We start from the raw sequence: 25000 nt of genomic DNA on the forward strand, positions 1-25000 counted from the left end.
AAAACAATCATAGGTTTTGAAAGACAATTTGTGTTGAAAGACAATTTGTTTTGAAAGGCGATATGTTTTGAAAGACAGAGATTAAAATGTGCTTTTATTTAAAGCAATAAGACTTGTAGTATTCACTATGTGGTTGTTGTTGGTGGTTGGTGTGTGTGTGTGTGTGTGTGTGTGTGTGTGTGTGTGTGTGTGTGTGTGTGTGTGTGTGTGTGTGTGTGTGTGTGTGTGTGTGTGTGTGTGTGTGTGTGTGTGTGTGTGTGTGTGTGTGTGTGTGTGTGTGTGTGTGTGTGTGTGTGTGTGTGTGTGTGTCAATCTTACCGATGGCATTCTTCAGAGTCTCAAAGGTGATCTGCTCTGCTGGAGACTTCTGTGGACAACAAGGATGGTAATGAGAGAGTTAGGCCGGGATTCAATTCGTGGACAACAAGGATGGTAATGAGAGAGTTAGGCCGGGATTCAATTCGTGGACAACAAGGATGGTAATGAGAGAGTTAGGCCGGGATTCAATTCGTGGACAACAAGGATGGTAATGAGAGAGTTCGGCCGGGATTCAATTCGTGGACAACAAGGATAGTAATGAGAGAGTTAGGCCGGGATTCAATCCGTGGACAACAAGGATAGTAATGAGAGAGTTAGGCCGGGATTCAATTCGTGGACAACAAGGATGGTAATGAGAGAGTTAGGCCGGGATTCAATTCGTGGACAACAAGGATGGTAATGAGAGAGTTAGGCCGGGATTCAATTCGTGGACAACAAGGATAGTAATGAGAGAGTTAGGCCGGGATTCAATCCGTGGACAACAAGGATAGTAATGAGAGAGTTAGGCCGGGATTCAATCCGTGCTAGCCCACAAACGCATAGCTTTTCATTGCTCATGTTTTGGCGGTGTCGGAGGTGTAGATGTGTTTTGGCGGTGTCGGAGGTGTAGATGTGTTTTGGCGGTGTCGGAAGTGTAGATGTGTTTTGGCGGTGTCGGAGGTGTAGATGTGTTTTGGCGGTGTCGGAGGTGTAGATGTGTTTTGGCGGTGTCGGAGGTGTAGATGTGTTTTGGCGGTGTCGGAGGTGTAGATGTGTTTTGGCGGTGTCGGAGGTGTAGATGTGTTTTGGCGGTGTCGGAGGTGTAGATGTGTTTTGGCGGTGTCGGAGGTGTAGATGTGTTTTGGCGGTGTCGGAGGTGTAGATGTGTTTTGGCGGTGTCGGAGGTGTAGATGTGTTCGAGCTGTCAAATCAAGTTCCAACACTGGAATGTGTGATATAATCTACACCACTCGATTAGGCTGATATAAATCACTATTCTTTTTGTTTAATTATTAATAAACATTTGAGTTGTCATAGACATAGAAATTACAATACTAGAATGGACATGAACCTTGTTATGATGATATAAAAGGTCTGTAACGCCCGTCGGAAGAGGTGGACCAAGGTGCAGCGTGGTGCGTGGTCATGATTCTTTATTCACTCAGAACACCAACCAAAAACAACAAAAGATTAACGAACGTCACGTGCTGTAGGCTTCACAGAACTAACAAAAAAACAACATCCCACAAAACTAAAGGTGGAAAAACAGGCTGCCTAAGTACGATTCCCAATCAGACACTGACTGACAACGGGAGATGATTAGACAAGGAAGATATTGTATAATAACACTCACGGCTTGTCAGCCAATCAGCATTCAGGGCTCGAACCACCCAGTTTATAATGTATAATAACACTCACGGCTGTCAGCCAATCAGCCTTCAGGGCTCGAACCACCCAGTTTATAATGTACAATAACACTCACGGCTGTCAGCCAATCAGCATTCAGGGCTCGAACCACCCAGTTTATAATGTATAATAACACTCACGGCTGTCAGCCAATCAGCATTCAGGGCTCGAACCACCCAGTTTATAATGTATAATAACACTCACGGCTGTCAGCCAATCAGCATTCAGGGCTCACACCACCCAGTTCATAATGTATAATAACACTCACGGCTGTCAGCCAATCAGCATTCAGGGCTCGAACCACCCAGTTTATAATGTATAATAACACTCACGGCTGTCAGCCAATCAGCATTCAGGGCTCGAACCACACAGTTTATAATGTATAATAACACTCACGGCTGTCAGCCAATCAGCATTCAGGGCTCACACCACCCAGTTCATAATGTATAATAACACTCACGGCTGTCAGCCAATCAGCATTCAGGGCTCGAACCACCCAGTTTATAATGTATAATAACACTCACGGCTGTCAGCCAATCAGCCTTCAGGGCTCGAACCACCCAGTTTATAATGTACAATAACACTCACGGCTGTCAGCCAATCAGCATTCAGGGCTCGAACCACCCAGTTTATAATGTATAATAACACTCACGGCTGTCAGCCAATCAGCATTCAGGGCTCGAACCACCCAGTTTATAATGTATAATAACACTCACGGCTGTCAGCCAATCAGCATTCAGGGCTCACACCACCCAGTTCATAATGTATAATAACACTCACGGCTGTCAGCCAATCAGCATTCAGGGCTCGAACCACCCAGTTTATAATGTATAATAACACTCACGGCTGTCAGCCAATCAGCATTCAGGGCTCGAACCACACAGTTTATAATGTATAATAACACTCACGGCTGTCAGCCAATCAGCATTCAGGGCTCACACCACCCAGTTCATAATGTATAATAACACTCACGGCTGTCAGCCAATCAGCATTCAGGGCTCGAACCACCCAGTTTATAATGTATAATAACACTCACGGCTGTCAGCCAATCAGCATTCAGGGCTCACACCACCCAGTTCATAATGTATAATAACACTCACGGCTGTCAGCCAATCAGCATTCAGGGCTCGAACCACCCAGTTTATAATGTATAATAACACTCACGGCTGTCAGCCAATCAGCATTCAGGGCTCACACCACCCAGTTCATAATGTATAATAACACTCACGGCTGTCAGCCAATCAGCATTCAGGGCTCGAACCACCCAGTTCATAATGTATAATAACACTCACGGCTGTCAGCCAATCAGCATTCAGGGCTCGAACCACCCAGTTCATAATGTATAATAACACTCACGGCTGTCAGCCAATCAGCATTCAGGGCTCGAACCACCCAGTTCATAATGTATAATAACACTCACGGTTTTCCAAGAATTTAACATTTACATCTATGCTGTAAAAAACCTGTGTAAACTAACAGTACATGACAATATTTTAGGTTGACAATAATTCTATTTTATATTTCTGATGTATCACATGCCTTACTTTTCTCCAGTTGAAGTAAAATCAGGATTATCCCTCTACTGCCATTCATTCCAATTAGACTGGTTTGGATTTCTCCCTGACCAAGATGGCTGCCATTCATTCCAATTTGACTGGTTTGGATTTCTCCCTGACCAAGATGGCTGCCATTTTCACCTCATTCTGGAACTTTGAGGGTTTATGACATAGCAGCACTAGTAATTTATTTCAAATTTTTTAACGCGGATGGAATGTAAGGGCGGCTGTGGTTTTGTAACAGTGACCTCGTGCAGACCTAACGCAGATCCACCTCTGACACTGCATAAACAAAAGCAATGAAAAGCTATGCAATTGTCAGCTCACGCGTGATACCACTGATCTGATTGAATCCTGGCCTCAGAGAGAACACACACAGTCTACCTGTTCTCTCTCTGGGCTATATCGTGGGTCCATGTCCATCTGAAGAGAGATGGTGTCTCCTATACTTTTCCTCTTCGACAGGCGATCCTCATCTACAACACATAGACACATACAGCTGTCTGCTAAGGTGTGATACATACAGCTGTCTGCTACGGTGTGACACATACAGCTGTCTGCTACGGTGTGACACATACAGCTGTTTGCTACAGTGTGACACATACAGCTGTTTGCTACAGTGTGATACATACAGCTGTCTGCTACGGTGTGACACATACGGCTGTCTGCTACGGTGTGACACATACGGCTGTCTGCTACGGTGTGACACATACAGCTGTCTGCTACGGTGTGACACATACAGCTGTCTGCTACGGTGTGACACATACAGCTGTTTGCTACAGTGTGATACATACAGCTGTCTGCTACGGTGTGACACATACGGCTGTCTGCTACGGTGTGACACATACAGCTGTCTGCTACGGTGTGATACATACAGCTGTCTGCTACGGTGTGATACATACAGCTGTCTGCTACGGTGTGATACATACAGCTGTCTGCTACGGTGTGATACATACAGCTGTCTGCTACGGTGTGATACATACAGCTGTCTGCTACGGTGTGATACATACAGCTGTCTGCTACGGTGTGATACATACAGCTGTCTGCTACGGTGTGATACATACAGCTGTCTGCTACGGTGTGATACATACAGCTGTCTGCTACGGTGTGATACATACAGCTGTCTGCTAAGGTGTGACACATACAGCTGTCTGCTATGGTGTGATACATACAGCTATCTGCTATGGTGTGTGTGTGTGTGTGTGTGTGTGTGCGTGTGTGTGTGTGTGTGTGTGTGTGTGTGTGTGTGTGTGTGTGTGTGTGTGTGTGTGTGTGTGTGTGTGTGTGTGTACCTGTGATCTGGGGTGTGAACGGCGTGTTCAGGATGTCTATGTTGTAGCCACTTCCTCCCAGCACCTCAGCGATCTGAAACTGCTGGAACAACACCTCTCCCTCCACTCGCTCTAGAGACTCTGGAACTCTGGGAACACACATTATCATTAGCATTAGCATTAGCGTTATGATTAGCATTCGCATAAGCGTCATAATTAGCATTAGCATTAGCATTATCATTAGCATAAGCGTTATGATTAGCATTGGCATTTGCGTAATCATTAGTATAAGCGTTATGATTAGCATTAGCGTCATAATTAGCATTAGCATTATCATCAACATTATTACAGCACAGTGAGATTAGCTTGAACTGTGAAATGTGTTGGATGCTGCAGATGTTTTATTTCAAGGAGCAGCATTTGTTGGAGGACTTAGTTACCGTAAAACTTCAATGAGTAGCCCGGGAATTTATATTAAATCACTGGACACAACAGGCATTTATCAGAGACAGATTTCTATTTGAGCCGGGTGTCTATTTTCTTAACGAACACAGCTTTGGCTCATTTGCAATTGTTTAATTCCAGCATTCACTTCCAGTCTCTTAATACATTTCCTGCACTAATGGGTTATCATTTACACACTGTGTCATGTTTCTTGTGTCTTAGTATGACTCTATTTATTTTTTTAAATACTTCCTTGACTGAATAATTATTCTCCTTATTACCGGCAGTTTTTGCTTTGGCCACTAGAAGGTGATTGGCTGATTTCTGGGGGTTTGTACTTCTGTTTGGGGGTCTGTACTCCCGTTGGGGGTCTGTACTTCCGTTTGAGGTTTGTACTCCCGAAGTTGTTGACCATTTTTGTACTCGCCAGTAGCTGTAAGCAGCCAATGGTTAGCAGTGCTCAGCTGTTAGTAGCCAATGGCTAGCAGTGCTCAGCTGTTAGTAGCCAATGGCTAGCAGTGCTCAGCTGTTAGCAGCCAATGGCTAGCAGTGCTCAGCTTTTAGCAGCCAATGGCTAGTAGTGCTCAGCTTTTAGCAGCCAATGGCTAGCAGTGCTCAGCTTTTAGCAGCCAATGGCTAGCAGTGCTCAGCTGTTAGCAGCCAATGGCTAGCAGTGCTCAGCTGTTAGCAGCCAATGGCTAGCAGTGCTCAGCTTTTAGCAGCCAATGGCTAGCAGTGCTCAGCTTTTAGCAGCCAATGGCTAGCAGTGCTCAGCTGTTAGCAGCCAATGGCTAGCAGTGCTCAGCTGTTAGTAGCCAATGGCTAGCAGTGTTCAGCTGTCAACAGCCAATGGCTAGCAGTGCTCAGCTTTTAGCGGCCAATGGCTAGCAGTGCTCAGCTGTTAGTAGCCAATGGCTAGCAGTGCTCAGCTGTTAGCAGCCAATGGCTAGCAGTGCTCAGCTGTTAGCAGCCAATGGCTAGCAGTGCTCAGCTGTTAGCAGCCAATGCCTAGCAGTTTCATATTGGCTATAAAAACAAATGACTGACAATTGTTTCCAAGTCAGTACTGAATTATTTAATGTAACAAATTAAACATTAAACCTTGTAAACAAGTTATGGTAATTCACGGTAAACTAATGAACAATTCATTTAGACCGGGCGTTAATTAGAAACAGTCGTTCACTTGAAACAGACGTTTATTTGAAACAGTTGTTTCTTTGAAACAGACGTTTATTTGAAACAGACGTTTATTTGAAACAGACATTTATTTGCTGAAATGTGAGTCGTTGCCTGGCTAATAAAAGGCACAGGCTGCTATTTGAGACTGCATTTATTTTAAGTTTTACCGTATACAGTGGGTGTGTGTGTGTGTGTGTGTGTGTGTGTGTGTGTGTACGTTTGTCTACAGTATGTGTACCTGGGGTTTTCAATAAAGATGTCTTCAGGCAGCAGGTAGGGTACCTCCTTCTGTCTCAGCTCTATCACCTAGGGAGGGAGGACACAGCAGCATGAACACACACACACACACACACACACACACACACACACACACACACACACACACACACACACACACACACACACACACACACACACACACACACACACACACACACACACACACACACACACACACACACACACACACACACACACACACACACACACACCTACTTACTTCTTGGATGTGCTGGCAGAATGCAGGGACGGTGGTGAGTTGAGAGATGAGGCTGAGGTAGGCAGCAGAGAGGGCGTGGACAGCACAGCGATTATACAGAGAGAGTCTCTCATCATTGGCCAAGGCCAGGTCCTAACATGGGGAGACAACCAATCAGATACCACAGGATCCCAGGAAGGGAACCCAGAGGTTTTGGAATGTTTAGAAAATATATGTGATTAGGTGTGTGTTGTATGTGTGTATGTATATGTGTGTGTGTGTGTGTGTGTGTGTCTGTTGTGCACCTTATAATTAAAGACTCTTCTTTGAGTCATAGAAGTCCATTGAAATGACGTAGGAAAACTGTGCACAATTTGGAGAGGTGTGTGTGGCCACTTGGAGACGCCAGTTAGTTACTCTCACTCAAAACCTTGTCAGTTTTTTTAATCTTATATTGCAACTACCACACATTTCCCATGAACCTTCTTATCGTGTTACTAAACGTATCCAGATTTGTTATCAAGAAAATAAAGTTCATGTAAACTGCACATCAAATCAACATGGTAATGTTTGTATCCAGGCTTCTGTCAGGTGAACTGTTGTTTCCTCACGTTAAGTCATTTTCCCATCATCAGACAGTGTAAAGGGTTAAAGAGCCACTACATACGAATCCCATTTTATGAATAGTTTCATGCTTTTCTGTCGCTCTGAGGTGCTGGTCATGGTGTTGGTCATGGTGCTGCGCCTTCTTCACAACGCTGTCTGTGTGGGTGGACCAATTCAGTTTGCCCATGATGTGTACGCCGAGATACTTAAAACTTACTACCCTCTCCACTACAGCCCCGTCGATGTGGATAGGGGGGTGCTCCCTCTGCTGTTTCCTGAAGTCCACGATCATCTCCTTTGTTTTGTTGACGTTGAGTGTGAGGTTATTTTCCTGACACCACACTCCGAGGGCCCTCATCTCCTCCCTGTAGGCCGTCTCGTTGTTGTTGGTAATCAAGCCTACCACTGTAGTGTCGGCCACAAACTTGATGATTGAGTTGGAGGCGTGCATCGCCACGCAGTCGTGTGTGAACAGGGAGTACAGGAGAGGGCTCAGAACGCACCCTTGTGGGGCCCCAGTGTTGAGGATCAGCGGGGTGGAGATGTTGTTACCTACTCTCACCACCTGGGGGCGGCCCGTCAGGAAGTCCAGTACCCAGTTGCACAGGGCGGGGTCGAGACCCAGGGTCTCGAGATTGATGACGAGTTTGGAGGGTACTATGGTGTTAAATGCTGAGCTGTAATCGATGAACAGCATTCTCACATAGGTATTCCTCTTGTCCAGATGGGTTAGGGCAGTGTGCAGTGTGGTTGCGATTGCGTCGTATGTGGACCTATTGGGGCGGTAAGCAAATTGAAGTGGGTCTAGTGACAGGTAAGGTGGAGGTGATATGATCCTTGACTAGTCTCTCAAAGCACTTCATGATGACGGAAGTGAGTGCTACGGGGCGATAGTCTTTTAGCTCAGTTACCTTAGCTTTCTTGGGAACAGGAACAATGGTGGCCATCTTGAAGCATGTGGGAACAGCAGACTGGGATAAGGATTGATTGGATATGTCCGTAAACACACCAGCCAGCTGGTCTGTGCATGCTCTGAGGACGTGGCTGGGGATGCCGTCTGGGCCTGCAGCCTTGCGAGGGTTAACATGTTTAAATGTTTTACTCGCGTCGGCTGCAGTGAAGGAGAGTCCGCAGGTTTTGGTAGCGGGCCGTGTCAGTGGCACTGTATTGTCCTCAAAGCGAGCAAAGAAGTTATTTAGTCTGTCTGGGAGCAAGACATCCTGGGCCGCGACGGGACTGATTTTCTTTTTGTAATCCGTGATTGACTGTAGACCTTGCCACATACCTCATGTGTCTTAGCCGTTGAATTGCGACTCTACTTTGTCTCTATACTGACGCTTAGCTTGTTTGATTGCCTTGCGGAGGGAATAGCTACACTGTTTGTATTCGGTCATGTTTCCGGTCACCTTGCCCTGGTTAAAAGCAGTAGTTTGCGCTTTCAGTTTCGCGCGAATGCTGCCATCAATCCACGGTTTCTGGTTTGGGAATGTTTTAATAGTAGCTGTGGGTACGACATCGCCAAGGCACTTTCTAATGAACTCGCTCACCGAATCAGCGTATTCGTCAATGTTGTTGTTGAATGCTATGCGAAACATATCCCAATCCACGTGATCGAAGCAGTCTTGAAGCCTGGAATTAGATTGGTCGGACCAGCGTTGAACAGACCTGAGCTTCCTGTTTTAGTTTCTGTTTGTAGGCTGGAAGCAACAAAATGGAGTCGTGGTCAGCTTTTCCAAAAGGAGGGCGGGGGAGGGCCTTATATGCGTCGCGGAAGTTAGAATAACAATGATCCAGGGTTTTACCAGGCCTGGTTGCACAATCGATATGCTGATAGAATTTAGGGAGTCTTGTTTTCAGATTAGCCTTGTTAAAATCCCCAGCTACAATGAATGCAGCCTCAGGATATGTGGTTTCCAGTTTACATAGAGTCAAATGAAGTTCGTTCAGGGCCATCGATGTGTCTGCTTGGGGGGGAATATACACGGCTGTGATTATAATCGAAGACAATTCTCTTGGTAGATAATGCGGTCGACCTTTGATTCTGAGGAATTCTAAGTCAGGTGAACAGAGGGACTTGAGTTCCTGTATGTTGTTATGATCACACCACGTCTCGTTAATCATAAGGCATACCCCACCGCCCCTCTTCTTACCAGAAAGATGCTTGTTACGGTCGGCGCGATGCGTGAAGAAACCAGCTGGCTTCACCGACTCCGATAGCGTCTCTCGTGTGAGCCATGTTTCCGTGAAGCAAAGAACGTTACAGTCTCTGATGTCTCTCTGGAAGGCAACCCTTGCTCGGATTTCATCAACCTTATTGTCAAGAGACTGGACATTGGCGAGTAGTATGCTAGGGAGTGGTGCGCGATGTGCCCGTCTCCGGAGCCTGACCAGAAGACCGCTTCGTTTGCCAGTTTTACGGCGACGTTGTTTAGGTTCGCCGGCTGGGATCCGATCCATTGTATTGGGTGGAAGGCAAAACACTGGATCCGTTTCGGGAAAGTCATATTCCTGGTTGGAACGATGGTGAGTTGACGTTGCTCTTATATTCAGTAGTTCCTCCCGACTGTATGTAATGAAACCTAAGATTACCTGTGGTACCAATGTAAGAAATAACACGAAAAAAATCAAAAGAGTCCATATTAACAAAGGAAATTGAAGGACTAACAGTACAGTTAGATAACAATAAAAACGGTACCATAGAGGCACAGAATAAGTTCGAGGAAAAACAAAAAGAAATGGAGGAACTTATTCAAGAAAGATCCAGTGTAATATATTACAAAAATAAAGCGAACTGGATGGAATATGGGGAAAAATGCACCAAATTCTTTTTCAATCTTCAATATAGAAATGCTACCAAAGAAAACGTATTAAAACTTGTTACAAATGATGGAGTCACGCATGATTCACCAAATGATATTTTGAAAGAGGAAGTAAAGTACTTGAAGAATATATTTTCGTTTCAGGCCCCTCCATCTCCACTAACTGAAACTAATTGTATGGATTTTTTCCCTAATAATAATGTAAAATTAACATCTGTACAGAAAGACTCATGTGAAGGCCTAATTACAGAGGAACTGGAAACAATAGAACACTATGAAATATCGGGGACACCAGGCCTGGTTTTCATAGCTGATTTTGAAAAGGCTTTTGATAAAGTACGACTGGAGTTTATATATAAATGCCTAGAATATTTCAATTTTGGGGAATCTCTTTTAAAATGGGTAAAAATTATGTATAGTAACCCTAGGTGTAAAATAGTAAATAATGGCTACAACTCAGAAAGTTTTAAACTATCTAGAGGAGTAAAACAAGGTTGTCCACTATCGGCATATCTATTTATTATTGCCATCGAAATGTTAGCTGTTAAAATTAGATCAAACATTAATATTAAGGGATTAGAAATCCAGGGCCTAAAAACTAAGGTGTCATTGTACGCTGATGATTCATGTTTTCTTTTAAAACCACAACTAGAATCTCTCCACGGCCTCTTAGAGGATCTAGATACATTTGCTATCCTCTCTGGATTAAAACCAAATTATGATAAATGTACCATATTACGTATTGGATCACTAAAAAATACACATTTTACATTGCCATGTAGTTTACCAATTAAATGGTCTGACGGTGATGTGGACATACTCGGTATACAAATCCCAAAAGAAAGAAATGATCTCACTCCAATAAATTTTTATAGAAAGTTAGCAAAAATAGATAAGATCTTGCTACCATGGAAAGGAAAATACCTGTCTATTTGTGGGAAAATCACCCTGATTAACTCTTTAATCATATCACAGTTTACCTATTTGCTTATGGTTTTGCCTACACCTAGTGACCTGCTTTTTAAATTATATGAACAAAAAATATTCTATTTTATTTGGAACGGCAAGCCAGATAAAATTAAAAGGGCCTATTTATATAACGAATATGAATTCGGAGGGCAGAAATTATTAAATATTAAAGCATTAGACCTCTCACTAAAGGCATCAGTCATACAAAAGTTATACTTAAATCCAAACTGGTTCTCTAGTAGATTGGTACGAATATCTCATCCTATGTTCAAGAAGGGCCTTTTTCCCTTTATTCAGATTACACCTGCTCACTTTCGGTTGCTTGAAAAGGAAATAATCTCCAAAATATCTTTATTTTTTAAACAAGCCTTAGAAAGTTGGTTGCAATTTCAGTTTAATCCACCTGAAAGGACGGAACAAATAGTACAACAAATCTTGTGGTTAAATTCAAATATAGTAATTGATAAAAAAAACTGTATTTATCGAAGAAATGTTTAAAAAAGATATAATTTTTGTGAATGATATCATAAATAGGACTGGTGGAGTAATGTCACACATGCAGCTAACACAGACATATGGAAATGTCTGCTCTACCCAAAATTACAACCAATTAATTGCAGCATTACCACAAAAATGGAAGAGGCAGGTGGAAGGGGATAAAAGTAAGGAACTTGTATGTCGGCCTTATATTAAAGAACATAAATGGTTAAAGAAAAGTGTGATAAATAAAAACATATACCAATTTCATTTAAGGACCAAAAAACTTACAGCTGTGCCATATAAATTGCAAAATAGTTGGGAAGAGATTTTCGATGTACCCATTCCATGGCACATGGTTTATGAATTGATACGCAAAACAACGCCGGATTCAAAACTTCGAATTTTTCAATTTAAATTATTGTACAAAATTCTTGCAACTAATAGAATGTTATATATATGGGGGATACAATCTTCCCAGCTCTGTAGATTCTGCTGTGAGGAGGCAGAGTCATTAGACCATTTATTTTGGTAATGGTTGAAGAATTGCAACATTTGCGTAGAACTAACGCTACAGATAGCAATACTGGGGGATTTGAAAAGCCATAGTCAATCAATCAATAATATAATAATTATTTTAGCAAAAATGTTTATTTTTAATTTACAATCCGTGGAAGCTATGAGAATAGGAAGATTCAAATATTTTGTGAAGCATCACAGCACAGTTGAAAAATATATGGCAAATAAAAATCCGAAATGGATGATGTTGGAAGATAGATGGGAAAGGTTGAGTGGAGCTGAAGGGTGGGACTAATAACAAGATAAACAATGTAGGGCATACGGGATCTGTGAAATGTGTATAGGTGCGGAGCTATTGTGAAATAGCACAGTTACAAGTGGAAATCAAACTGGATGGACAACAGAAATAGAGGAAGGACTAAGAACAAACAAGAGAGAACTATTATAAAGTAGACTGTGTCTGTAAAATGTGTATAAGATGTATAAATTGAAGGTAAAAACAGAAATGTTTATCAGTTTACTCCAATTGGGGGATCGGTGGTAGGGTTTGCGGGGAATAATAATAAAGGTATACTCTTTAAAAAAAGTATGTATGTCTATGTAGGTATGTGTATGTATATATGTGTATATGTATGCATACGTGAATGGATATATATATTTGCCCCAAAAAATATGGGGGGTTGGAAATGATGCAGACAATTACATTGGAAGCAACATTCTTTCCGCAATATTAAGCTGATCCACCCCCCCAAAAAAATAAAAAATAAATAAATAAATAAATAAAATAACACGTCAAAAAACAAAATACTGCATAGTTTCCTAGGAACGCGAAGAGAGGCGGCCATCTATGTCGGCGCTGGAAGTGGTTGTGTATGGCGCCGGTATGTGTGTGTGTATGTATGTATGTACGTGCGTGTGTGTGTATGTGTATGTATGTGTGTGTCTACCTGCAGTGCGAGGGCCAGGCGTATCAGGTCCACCACCACTTCCTCATTGGCCAGTTCCACACTGAGGAGAGCCAATAGGGTGTAGAGAGCCTGGTAGTGGCTCCGCCCACTGTTCTCTTCAGAACAAGTCAGGAAGATGTGTCTGTAGAGACGCTGGCCGTGCTACACACACAGCAAACGTTACAATACTTTACAACCATTCATCTTTCATAAGAGGAGAAGAGTTTAGTTTAACTGCATTTACAGGAGGTTACATGGTTGTGAACTTTACAGCAATCATTACAGTAAAAACACACACACACCTTCTTCATGAAGAGGTTGTCCTGTCGGGAACACTTGTCCACCTTCAGCTTGAGGACTGAGATATCTGAAAGGATGCTGAGGAGAGTGAGAGAAAGAACGAGATGGAGAGAGACGAGGGACACATCACATCGTACCTGGCTGCTTCTCACTGATTGCTAATGCCTGACCAGCATTTACCAACAACTAAATGGAACATAAAACTTGAGTGCGTTTGTGTGTGTGACACTGACCTGAGGAAGGTGAACTTGTGTGTGTTCTGATGTCTGTCTATGAGGCTGATGAGTATGGAGAGTACCAGCAGCCTGATCTCAGGATCTTCCATCAAGGTGAAGGAGAGGAGAGGCTCCAAGAAGGACGAGGGCAGAGCTGCCAACATGTTACTACTCTCATACCGCTCTGTCACCTGGGGTAGGAGGAGGAGGAAGAGGAGGGAGAGAGAGAGACAGAGGGAGAGATAGAGGAAGAGAGAGAGAGAGTGAGGGAGAGAGAGAGAGAGAAAAGAGTGAGGGAGAGAGAGAGTCCGAGAGTGAGGGAGAGAGAGAGAGAGTAAGAGAGTGAGGGAGCGAGAGAGAGAGAGATAGTAAGAGAGTGAGGGAGAGAGAGCGAGAGAAAGAGAGAGAGAGAGTAAGAGAGTGAGGGAGAGAGAGAGAGGGAGAGTGAGAGTGAGAGTGAGAGTGAGAGAGAGACATATTAGGGTCTATGGTCTTAGCAATAACAGGAGTAACAGAGGGGAATATGACCAGTGACAATAGCTATATATCTTCAATCTGTCTCACCATTGGTCATCTCCTCGTCTCTAACTTCTGCTACCATTGGTTATCTCCCCGTCTCTAACCTCTGCTACCATTGGTTATCTCCCCGTCTCTAACCTCTGCTACCATTGGTTATCTCCTCTCTAACCTCTGCTACCATTGGTTATCTCCTCGTCTCTAACTTCTGCTACCATTGGTTATCCCCTCCGTCTCTAACCTCTGCTACCATTGGTTATCTCCCCGTCTCTAACCTCTGCTACCATTGGTTATCTCCCCGTCTCCAACTTCTGCTACCATTGGTTATCTCCCCGTCTCCAACTTCTGCTACCATTGGTTATCTCCTCATCTCTAACCTCTGCTACCATTGGTTATCTCCTCGTCTCTAACTTCTGCTACCATTGGTTATCTCCTCTCTAACCTCTGCTACCATTGGTTATCTCTCCGTCTCTAACCTCTGCTACCATTGGTTATCTCCTCGTCTCTAACTTCTGCTACCATTGGTTATCTCCCCGTCTCTAACCTCTGCTACCATTGGTTATCTCCCAGTCTCTAACCTCTGCTACCATTGGTTATCTCCCCGTCTCTAACTTCTGCTACCATTGGTTATCTCCTCTCTAACCTCTGCTACCATTGGTTATCTCCTCGTCTCTAACCTCTGCTACCATTGGTTATCCCCTCCGTCTCTAACTTCTGCTACCATTGGTTATCTCCCCGTCTCTAACTTCTGCTACCATTGGTTTTCTCCCCGTCTCTAACTTCTGCTACCATTGGTTATCTCCTCTCTAACTTCTGCTACCATTGGTTATCTACCAGTCTCTAACTTCTGCTACCATTGGTTATCTCCTCGTCTCTAACTTCTGCTACCATTGGTTATCTCCTCTCTAACTTCTGCTACCATTGGTTATCTCCGTCTCTAACTTCTGCTACCATTGGTTATCTCCTCTCTAACCTCTGCTACCATTGGTTATCTCCCCATCTCTAACCTCTGCTACCATTGGTTATCTCCCCGTCTCTAACCTCTGCTACCATTGGTTATCTCCCCGTCTCTAACCTCTGCTACCATTGGTTATCTCCTCGTCTCTAAATTCTGCTACCATTGGTTATCTCCCCGTCTCTAACTTCTGCTACCATTGGTTATCTCCCCGTCTCTAACCTCTGCTACCATTGGTTATCTCCCCGTCTCTAACCTCTGCTACCATTGGTTATCTCCCCGTCTCTAACCTCTGCTACCATTGGTTATCTCCCCGTCTCTAACCTCTGCTACCATTGGTTATCTCCCCGTCTCTAACCTCTGCTACCATTGGTTATCTCCCCGTCTCTAACCTCTGCTACCATTGGTTATCTCCCCGTCTCTAACCTCTGCTACCATTGGTTATCTCCTCGTCTCTAAATTCTGCTACCATTGGTTATCTCCTGTCTTTAACTTCTGCTACCATTGGTTATCTCCCCGTCTCTAACCTCTGCTACCATTGGTTATCTCCTCGTCTCTAAATTCTGCTACCATTGGTTATCTCTCCGTCTCTAACCTCTGCTACCATTGGTTATCTCCCCGTCTCTAACCTCTGCTACCATTGGTTATCTCCCCATCTCTAAATTCTGCTACCATTGGTTATCTCCCCGTCTCTAAATTCTGCTACCATTGGTTATCTCCCCATCTCTAACCTCTGCTACCATTGGTTATCTCCTCGTCTCTAAATTCTGCTACCATTGGTTATCTCCTGTCTTTAACTTCTGCTACCATTGGTTATCTCCCCGTCTCTAACCTCTGCTACCATTGGTTATCTCCTCGTCTCTAAATTCTGCTACCATTGGTTATCTCTCCGTCTCTAACCTCTGCTACCATTGGTTATCTCTCCGTCTCTAACCTCTGCTACCATTGGTTATCTCTCCGTCTCTAACCTCTGCTACCATTGGTTATCTCCTCGTCTCTAAATTCTGCTACCATTGGTTATCTCCCAGTCTCTAACTTCTGCTACCATTGGTTATCTCCTCTCTAACTTCTGCTACCATTGGTTATCTCCTCTCTAACTTCTGCTACCATTGGTTATCTCTCCGTCTCTAACCTCTGCTACCATTGGTTATCTCCTCGTCTCTAACTTCTGCTACCATTGGTTATCTCCTCCGTCTCTAACCTCTGCTTCACTGCTAGCATTTTGACATGTAGAACGTGATATATAATCTCTGTGTCAGGCTTGTAGCCATTTCAATTGAAGGCAGTGATATGATTTTTTTTTTTTTTTGAAAAAAATATTTTTCTACTTTTCAGTTTCTTGAAAAGTTTTTGAAAATATATTAAATTTTTTCAATTGTTTTACTTTAATGTCAGTTTACTTCCTGGATTGACTGACTTCTATCCTGCTTTGAACAATGAGTATAATGTATATCTCACCTGCAGTAGAGACTTTAACAGTATAATGTATATCTCACCTGCAGTAGAGACTTTAACAGTATAAAGTATATTTCACCTGCAGTAGAGACTTTAACAGTATAAAGTATATTTCACCTGCAGTAGAGACTTTAACAGTATAAAGTGTATTTCACCTGCAGTAGAGACTTTAACAGTATAATGTCTATCTCGCCTGCAGTAGAGACTTTAACAGTATAATGTATATCTCACCTGCAGTAGAGACTTCAACAGCATGACTTGGATCATCCTACTGCCTTCAAACCTGATATATATAGAGAGAGAGGAGAGAGACAGAGCTGCTACAATCACTCAATTCATGGATTGGAATTCAAAACCAACACCATTTCACAGGGCAGTTTCATACAAGGTGCCACTTTTCAGCCTCGTATCAAGTTTGATGGTTTTGTTTACATGACGCCTCTGCTTGTCACTTACGCTTCCAACCCACCGACAGAGTCGTTACACAAAATAGTACGCAGCGTCATCTGGATATGTGTGCAACAAAAGTTCAACATTCACCTTCTGCTACCATTTCTGTCAAGCCGTCTACGAATACAGTTTGACGCATACGTTGGGTGAATCCAACGTACGCACCGCACAGAACGCACTGCAACTGCCTCTGCAACGCAAGGCTGCAAGGCTGCAAGGCAAACGCAGCGTTTCACTGGAAATGAATGTAATTCTGGTGGACCACAATGCCGTGATGCTGTCGGTGTGATCGAAGCGGTAGCATTAAAGAGATATATTGGCTAAGGTCCTGCGATAGACTAGCGTCCTTTCCCGGGGCTGTGCGTGTACATCAAGCTGTCTAACACCACAGAAACAGGAGATAGACTGATTCAAATCAAATCAAATGGTCACATTTACATGTTTAGCTGATGTTATTGTGGGTGTAGCAAAATGCTTGCGTTTCAAGCTCCAACAGTGCAGCAATATCTAACAGTTTCACAACATATACCCAAAATACACGTAAATCAAAGTAAGGAATGGATTATCAAGAATATACAGTATACACATATATGTCAGAGAGGCATTGGACCAAGATACTACAGAATAGTATAGAGTACAGTTTGTACAGATGAGATGAGTAATACTAGACATGGAACATTATTAAAGTGGCTAGTGATCCATTTCTAAAAGTGGCCAGTGATTCCTAATCTATGTCTGTAGGCAGCAGCCTCTGATGTGCTGGAGATGGCTGTTTAACAGTCTGATGGCCTTGAGATAGAAACTGCTTTTCAGCCTCTCGGTCCCAGCTTTGATGCACCTGTACTGACTTCACCTTCTGGATCATAGAGGGGTGAACAGGCAGTGGCTCCGGTCGTTGATGTCCTTGATGATCTTTTTGGCCTTTCTATGGCATTGGGTGCTGTAGGTGTCATGGAGGGTAGGTAGTTTGTCCCGGTGATGCGTTGAACAGACTGCACAACCCTCTAGAGAGCCCTGCAGTTGTGGGTGGTGCAGTTACCGTACCAGGAGGTGATACAGCCCGACAGGATGCTCTCAATGGTGCATCTGTAAACGTTTGTGAGGGTTTTAGGTGTCAAGCTATATTTCTTCAGCCTCCTGAGGTTGAAGTTGCGCTGTTACGCCTTCTTCAGCACGCTGTCGGTGTGGGTGGACCATTTCAGATTGCCAGTGGTGTGTACGCCCGAGGAACCACACTCCCAGAGCCCTCATCTCCTCCCTGTAGAATGTCTCATCGTTGTTGGTAATCAAGCCTACTACTGTTGTTTCGTCTGCAGACTTGATGATTGAGTTAGTTATTGGTTGATGCAGTTATGTGTGAACAGGGAGTACAGGAGGGGACTGAGCACGCACCCTTGTGGGGCCTCTGTGTTGAGGATCAGCGAAGTGGAGATGTTGTTTCCTACCCTCACCACCTGGGGGCGACCTGTCAGGAAGTCCAGGACCCAGTTGCACAGGGAGGGGTTCAGACCCAGGGCCTCTAGCTTAATGATGAGCTTGGAGTGTACTATGGTGTTGAATGCTGAGCTGTAGTCAATGAACAGCATTCTTACCTAGGTATTCCTTTTGTCCAGATGGGATAGGGCAGTGTGCAGTGTGGTGACGATTGCATCGTCTGTGGATCTATTGGGGCGGTAAGCAAATTGTGGGTCTAGGGTGGCAAAAAAGTGGGTCTAGGGTATCAGGTAGGGTGGAGGTGATATGATCCTTGACTAGTCTCTCAAAGCACTTCATGATGACAGAGGTGAGGGCTATGGGGCGATAGTCATTTAGTAAATTACCTTTGCTTTATTAGGTACAGGGACAATGGTGGCATTCCAGGGGGCATACTGTATATCAAGCTGCCTCACTACAGAAACAGGAGATAGACTAGTGTCCTGTCCAGGGGGTGTACTTGTACATCAAACTGCCTCACTACAGAAACAGGAGATAAGCTCCTGCCCCTACGGGCCATTCTAGCTCAGACAAGGCTTCCATGGCGAAGGCTTGCTTACATGCATGAATTCATTCTGATAGTGACCTACCAAGCCATAGGTGAGCCCAGAGCAGGGTTTATTACAGGAACGTACCCAGCCATAGGTGAGCCCAGAGCAGGGTATATTACAGGAACCTTCCCAGCCATAGGTGAGCCCAGAGTAAGGAATCTACCCAGCAATAGGTGAGCCCAGAATAGGGTATATTACAGGAACCTACCCAGCCATAGGTTAGCCCAGGGCAGGGTATATTACAGGAACCTACCCAGCCATAGGTGAGCCCAGAGCAGGGTATATTACAGAAACCTACCCAGCCATAGGTGAGCCCAGAGCAGGGTATATTACAGGAACCTACCCAGCCATAGGTGAGCCCAGAGCAGGGTATATTACAGGAACCTACCCAGCCATAGGTGAGCCCAGAGCAGGGTATATCCCAGGAACCTACCCAGCCATAGGTGAGCCCAGAGCAGGGTATATTACAGGAACCTACCCAGCCATAGGTGAGCCCAGAGCAGGGTATATCCCAGGAACCTACCCAGCCATAGGTGAGCCCAGAGCAGGGTATATCCCAGGAACCTACCCAGCCATAGGTGAGCCCAGAGCAGGGTATATTACAGGAACCTACCCAGCCATAGGTGAGCCCAGAGCAGGGTATATCCCAGGAACAGGGATCTTCCCCATGATGAACAGCATGACCTCTGCCCTCTGGTAGATAGGCAACGTGTTGGCAAAGGATCCTGGCAGGACAGAACACGCACAGAGTATCAAGATATGCCAACACAAACGAGCACACACACACACACACACACACGGAGAACGGTCCCCACTTGTCAGAATTTTCCTGGTTTTATTATCCTTGTGAGGACTTCTGGTCACACCCACACACACACACACACACACACACACACACACACACACACACACACACACACACACACACACACACACACACACACCCCCCCTACTGACCGATGGTCTTGATGACAGCCTCCTGTAGTTGTCTCTCCTGGTCAGTAGTTGTCTTGCTGTTGCAGTACGGGTCACAGCTTCCAGTCAGTTCATAGTCCACACTCAGCCTCAACTGTTTCAACAGGGTGTTAAATACCTCCAGCACTGTTGGGCCTACACACACACACACACACACACACACACACACACACACACACACACACACACACACACACACACACACACACACACACACACACACACACACACACACACACACACACACACACACACACACACACACACACACAGACACAAACACACACACACACAAACAGACCCACGCACACAATTATTGGTTGTGTGTATGTTAGTTGAGCAATAGTGTATCTAGAATGCACCTGTAATTTATTGACAATGACAGGCTCTGTCTCCCTCTAGTTGCCATTATACACAATAACAGGACAATGACAACAGGCAGCCTAGTGGTTAGAGCGTTGGGCAACTAACCGAAAGGTTCCTTGATCAAATCTCCAAGCTGGCAAGGTACAAATCTGTCATTCTGCCCCTGAACAAGGCAGGGGCAGAACAGGCCGTCATTGGCCGGTAGGCCGTCATTGTAAATAAAAATTAGTTTTTAACTGACTTGCCTAGTTAAATAAAGGTTAAAAAGAAATGACAGGCTGTGTCTCCCTCTAGTGGCCATTAGAAACAATAACAGGACAACGACAGGCTCTGTCTCCCTCTACTGGCCATTAAAGTGGACATTAGACGTAATAACAGGACAATGACAGGCTCTGTCTCCCTCTAGTGGCCATTATACGCAATAACAAGACAATGACTGGCTTTGTCTCCCTCTAGTGGCCATTTTACACAATATCAGGACAATGACAGGCTCTGTCTCCCTCCAGTGGCCATTATACGCAATAACAGGACAGTGACTGGCTTTGTCTCCCTCTAGTGGCCATTATACACAATAACAGGACAATGACAGGCTCTGTCTCCCTCCAGTGGCCATTATACGCAATAATAGGACAATGACTGGCTCTGTCCCCTCTAGTGGCCATTATACGCAATAACAGGACAATGACAGGCTCTGTCTCCCTCTAGTGGCCATTATACACAATAACAGGACAATGACAGGCTCTGTCTCCCTCTAGTGGCCATTATACGCAATAACAGGACAATGACTGGCTCTGTCTCCCTCTAGTGGCCATTATACACAATAACAGGACAATGACAGGCTCTGTCTCCATCTAGTGGCCATTATACACAATAACAGGGAAATATGGAGCTACAGTTCTGGAATGCTATTGTTCATCTATGTAGACGGGTAGATTGTTTACCAACAAAACCGATGCACAACTTTGGGGCAGCACCGGCGGGCTTGACTTACAAACAAAGGATTATTAGCAACATGTAAATCATATTGAGTCTCCAATCTTTTTTTGAAAACATAAATACATTTGGTATCAATAACAAGAACTAGCTGAAACAAGCCACCTATGATGCACAGCATGGCAGCTTCTTGTCTTCGTTGCTATCTGACCGTTCAGAATCACAACACCACACAGCCTTCTGTTACAGTGGCTGCTCAACTAAAAGTTTGGTGATTACGCTGCGGGACTTAGAGGTCATTTCTGGTTTAGTACGGTACCCTGCGTCACTACTTCATTGCTCCAGACCACCACAAGGGGGAGTTAGAGCACTGATTAGGCTTTGGGGTCCTACTGTGTCACTAACTGACAATGAATGGGCGACATAAACCTACATAGAAACTGATAATTGTGTACGACTTCAAAATTGATTTTCATTTTTATTTTTTTTATTTTTTTTTTATCCCATTTTCTCCCCAATTTTCGTGGTATCCAATCGCTAGTAATTACTACCTTGTCTCCTCGCTACAACTCCCGTACGGGCTCGGGAGAGACGAAGGTCGAAAGCCATGCGTCCTCCGAAGCACAACCCAACCAAGCCGCACTGCTTCTTAACACAGCGCGCCTCCAACCCGGAAGCCAGCCGCACCAATGTGTCGGAGGAAACACCGTGTACCTGGCCCCCTTGGTTGGCGCGCACTGCGCCCGGCCCGCCACAGGAGTCGCTGGAGCGCGATGAGACAAGGATATCCCTACCGGCCAAACCCTCCCTACCCCGGACGACGCTATGCCAATTGTGCGTCGCCCCACGGACCTCCCGGTCGCGGCCGGCTGCGACAGAGCCTGGGCGCGAACCCAGAGACTCTGGTGGCGCAGTTAGCACTGCGTTGCAGTGCCCTAGACCACTGCGCCACCCGGGAGGCCCCAAAATTGATTTTCAATGAGCTGAATGATGAGGATGAAGAAGGTGATTGAATTTAGAAATAGAGTGTAAGAATTGCTAATCCTCTATCCTGCACGCTCACACCTGAAAAATTACACTTTTGTTACTACTCATCATTAATATGAGTGCGGCAGGGTAGCCTAGTGGTTAGAGCGTTGGACTAGTAACTGGGTTGCAAGTTCAAATCCCCGAGCTGACAAGGTACAAATCTGTCGTTCTGCCCCTGAACAGGCAGTTAACCCACTGTTCCTAGGCCGTCATTGAAAATAAGAATTTGTTCTTAACTGACTTGCCTAGTTAGATAAAGGTAAAAAAAAAAAAAAATACTTACTAAAACTGTTGTTACACAAAGGTTGTTATTCTAATAGAAACCTAGTCTACAATTAGGGTGTGGAAATGTTAGAAAAATTTAGTTTTTACTGTAGTACTGTAGCCTACTCCCGACCAGTCACGTTGTACAACGCCTGAGTGGCCCAACAGTCTAAGACACTGCATGGCAGTTTGATGCTGGTTCAATACCTGTGCCAGCAGCGACCGGGAGACCCAGCTGCCAAACTAACCCTGATTCAGATGACCATACTACCCATGCTAGATTACGGAGATGTAATTTATAGACCGGCAGGTAAGGGTGCTCTCGAGCGGCTAGATGTTATTTACCATTCGGACATCAGATTTGCCACCAATGCTCCTTATAGGACACATCAGTGCACTCTATACTCCTCTGTAAAATGGTTCTCTCTGTATACCCGTCGCAAGACCCACTGGTTGATGCTTATTTATAAAACCCTCTTAGGCCTCACTCCCCCGTATCTGAGATATCTACTGCAGCCCTCATCCTCCACATACAACACCCGTTCTGCCAGTCACATTCTGCTAAAGGTCCCCAAAGCACACACATCCCAGGGTCACCCCTCTTTTCAGATTGCTGCAGCTAGCGACTGGAACGAGCTGCAAAAAAACACTCAAACTGGACAGTTTTATCTCCATCTCTTCATTCAAAGACTCCATCATGGACACTCTCACTGACAGTTGTGGCTGCTTCGCGTGATGTATTGTTGTCTCTACCTTCTTGCCCTTTGTGCTGTTGTCTGTGCCCAACAACGTTTGTGCCATGTTGTGTTCTGCTACCATGTTGTGCTGCTGCCTTCTGGTAGGCCGTCATGATAAATATGAACTTGTTCTTAACTGACATGTCTATGTAACCGATGTGAAACGGCTAGCTAGTTAGCGGCGGTTCGCGCTAATAGCGTTTCAATCGGTGACGTCACTCGCTCTGAGACCTTGAAGTAGTCGTTCTCCTTTGCTCTGCAAGGGCCGCGGTTTTTGTGGAGCGATGGGTAACGATGCTTCAAGGGTGGCTGTTGTCGATGTGTGCAGAGGGTCCCTGGTTCGCGCCCAGGTAGGGGCGAGGAGAGGGGCGGAAGCTAAACTGTTACATCTAGTTAAATAAAGGTTAAATAAAACACATAAAATAGAAACCCCACATAGCCTTTGACCTCTTAGATACACATTGTCATTATTGTTGTGACGTTGTAAACCAACCTGACTATACAATCCTCTCAGATCTCAACCAATGGCTATGGGTCAATTTGGGATTGGCTGTTTTAGTATAGTACAGGGTCTCACCTGAAAAATATAATAATAAATAAATAAATATAAATTAAAAAACACACACACACACACACTCACCCACAGAGCCACTGGCCTCAATGACAGCAGCCTCAGATAGGACCTCCACTATCCCAGCACGCACTGTGGCTGAATTCTTACTGTTAGCATCTAGATGACCCAGCAGCTGCTGAATAACCAGGTGAGAATGCTGTGACTAGAGCGAGGAGTGGAGAAGAGAGGAGACAGGAGAGGAGAGGAGACAGTACAGGAGACAAGACAGGACAAAAGAGGAGACAGGAGACATGAGACAGAAGAGGAGACAGGAGACAGGAGAGGAGAGGAGACAGGAGAGGAGAAGAGACAGGAGAGGAGAGAGGACAAGAGAGGAGACAGGAGAGGAGACAGGAGAGGAGAGAGGACAAGAGAGGAGACAGGAGACAAGAGAGGAGACAGGAGACAGGACAAAAGAGGAGACAGGAGAGGAGAAGAGACAGGAGAGGAGAGGAGAGAGGACAAGAGAGGAGACAGGAGACAGGAGAGGAGAGAGGACAAGAGAGGAGACAGGACAGGACAAGAAAGGAGACAGGAGAGGAGAGAAGACAAATGGTATTTTAGTAATGTGAAACCATACTAGACATAGCAGCAGATACTGTTGTCGACTGCTAAATGCTGATACGAGGATGTGATGATCCTGACCTGGATAGAGTACATAATGATCTTGAAGCAGCGGACAGCAAAGCTCTTCCCCTCCCACAGAGAATGGTTATCCAGGTGCCTATAACACACGCACTTGGTTAGATTCATAAATATTATTTGTGTGTGTGTGTGTGAGAGAGAGAGAGAGATGGCTCTCAAGAGAAGACAGGCTATGTGCTCACTGCCAACAAAATGAGGTGGAAACTGAGCTGCACTTCCTAACCTCCTGCCCAATGTATGACCATATTAGAGAGACATATTTCCCTCAGATTACACAGATCCACAAAGAATTCGAAAACAAATCCAATTTTGATAAACTCCCATATCTACTGGGTGAAATACCACAGTATGCCATCACAGCAGCAAGATGTGACCTGTTGCCACAAGAAAAGGGCAACCAGTGAAGAACAAACACCATTGTAAATACAACCCATATTTATGATAATTTATTTTCCCTTTTGTACATTAACCATTTGTACATTGTTACAACACTGTATATAGACATAATATGACATTTGTAATGTCTTTATTGTTTTGAAACTTCTGTATGTGTA

At 44.6% G+C, this 25000-nt stretch overlaps 1 protein-coding gene across 4 annotated transcripts in view; it reads right to left on the reverse strand.

Moving 5' to 3' along the window:
• The window catches only part of LOC129811405 (protein EFR3 homolog B-like), a 45675-nt gene that overhangs the window by 7030 nt on the left and 13645 nt on the right, over positions 1–25000 (reverse strand). For all 4 annotated transcript variants that reach the window (XM_055862687.1, XM_055862688.1, XM_055862686.1 and 1 more), the window contains exons 8-20: positions 24447–24525; positions 23829–23964; positions 19842–19994; positions 19498–19609; positions 16642–16693; positions 13503–13675; positions 13272–13347; positions 12970–13131; positions 6654–6785; positions 6393–6460; positions 4553–4680; positions 3645–3736; positions 319–367 (exon numbers count right to left, since the gene is read on the reverse strand). In XM_055862687.1, coding sequence (XP_055718662.1) covers positions 319–367; positions 3645–3736; positions 4553–4680; positions 6393–6460; positions 6654–6785; positions 12970–13131; positions 13272–13347; positions 13503–13675; positions 16642–16693; positions 19498–19609; positions 19842–19994; positions 23829–23964; positions 24447–24525 — 1412 coding nt within the window. The remainder of the gene's footprint in view (positions 1–318; positions 368–3644; positions 3737–4552; positions 4681–6392; positions 6461–6653; positions 6786–12969; positions 13132–13271; positions 13348–13502; positions 13676–16641; positions 16694–19497; positions 19610–19841; positions 19995–23828; positions 23965–24446; positions 24526–25000) is intronic.

Source organism: Salvelinus fontinalis, chromosome 15 (assembly GCF_029448725.1).
Source record: "Salvelinus fontinalis isolate EN_2023a chromosome 15, ASM2944872v1, whole genome shotgun sequence".
Classification (NCBI taxonomy): domain Eukaryota; kingdom Metazoa; phylum Chordata; class Actinopteri; order Salmoniformes; family Salmonidae; genus Salvelinus; species Salvelinus fontinalis.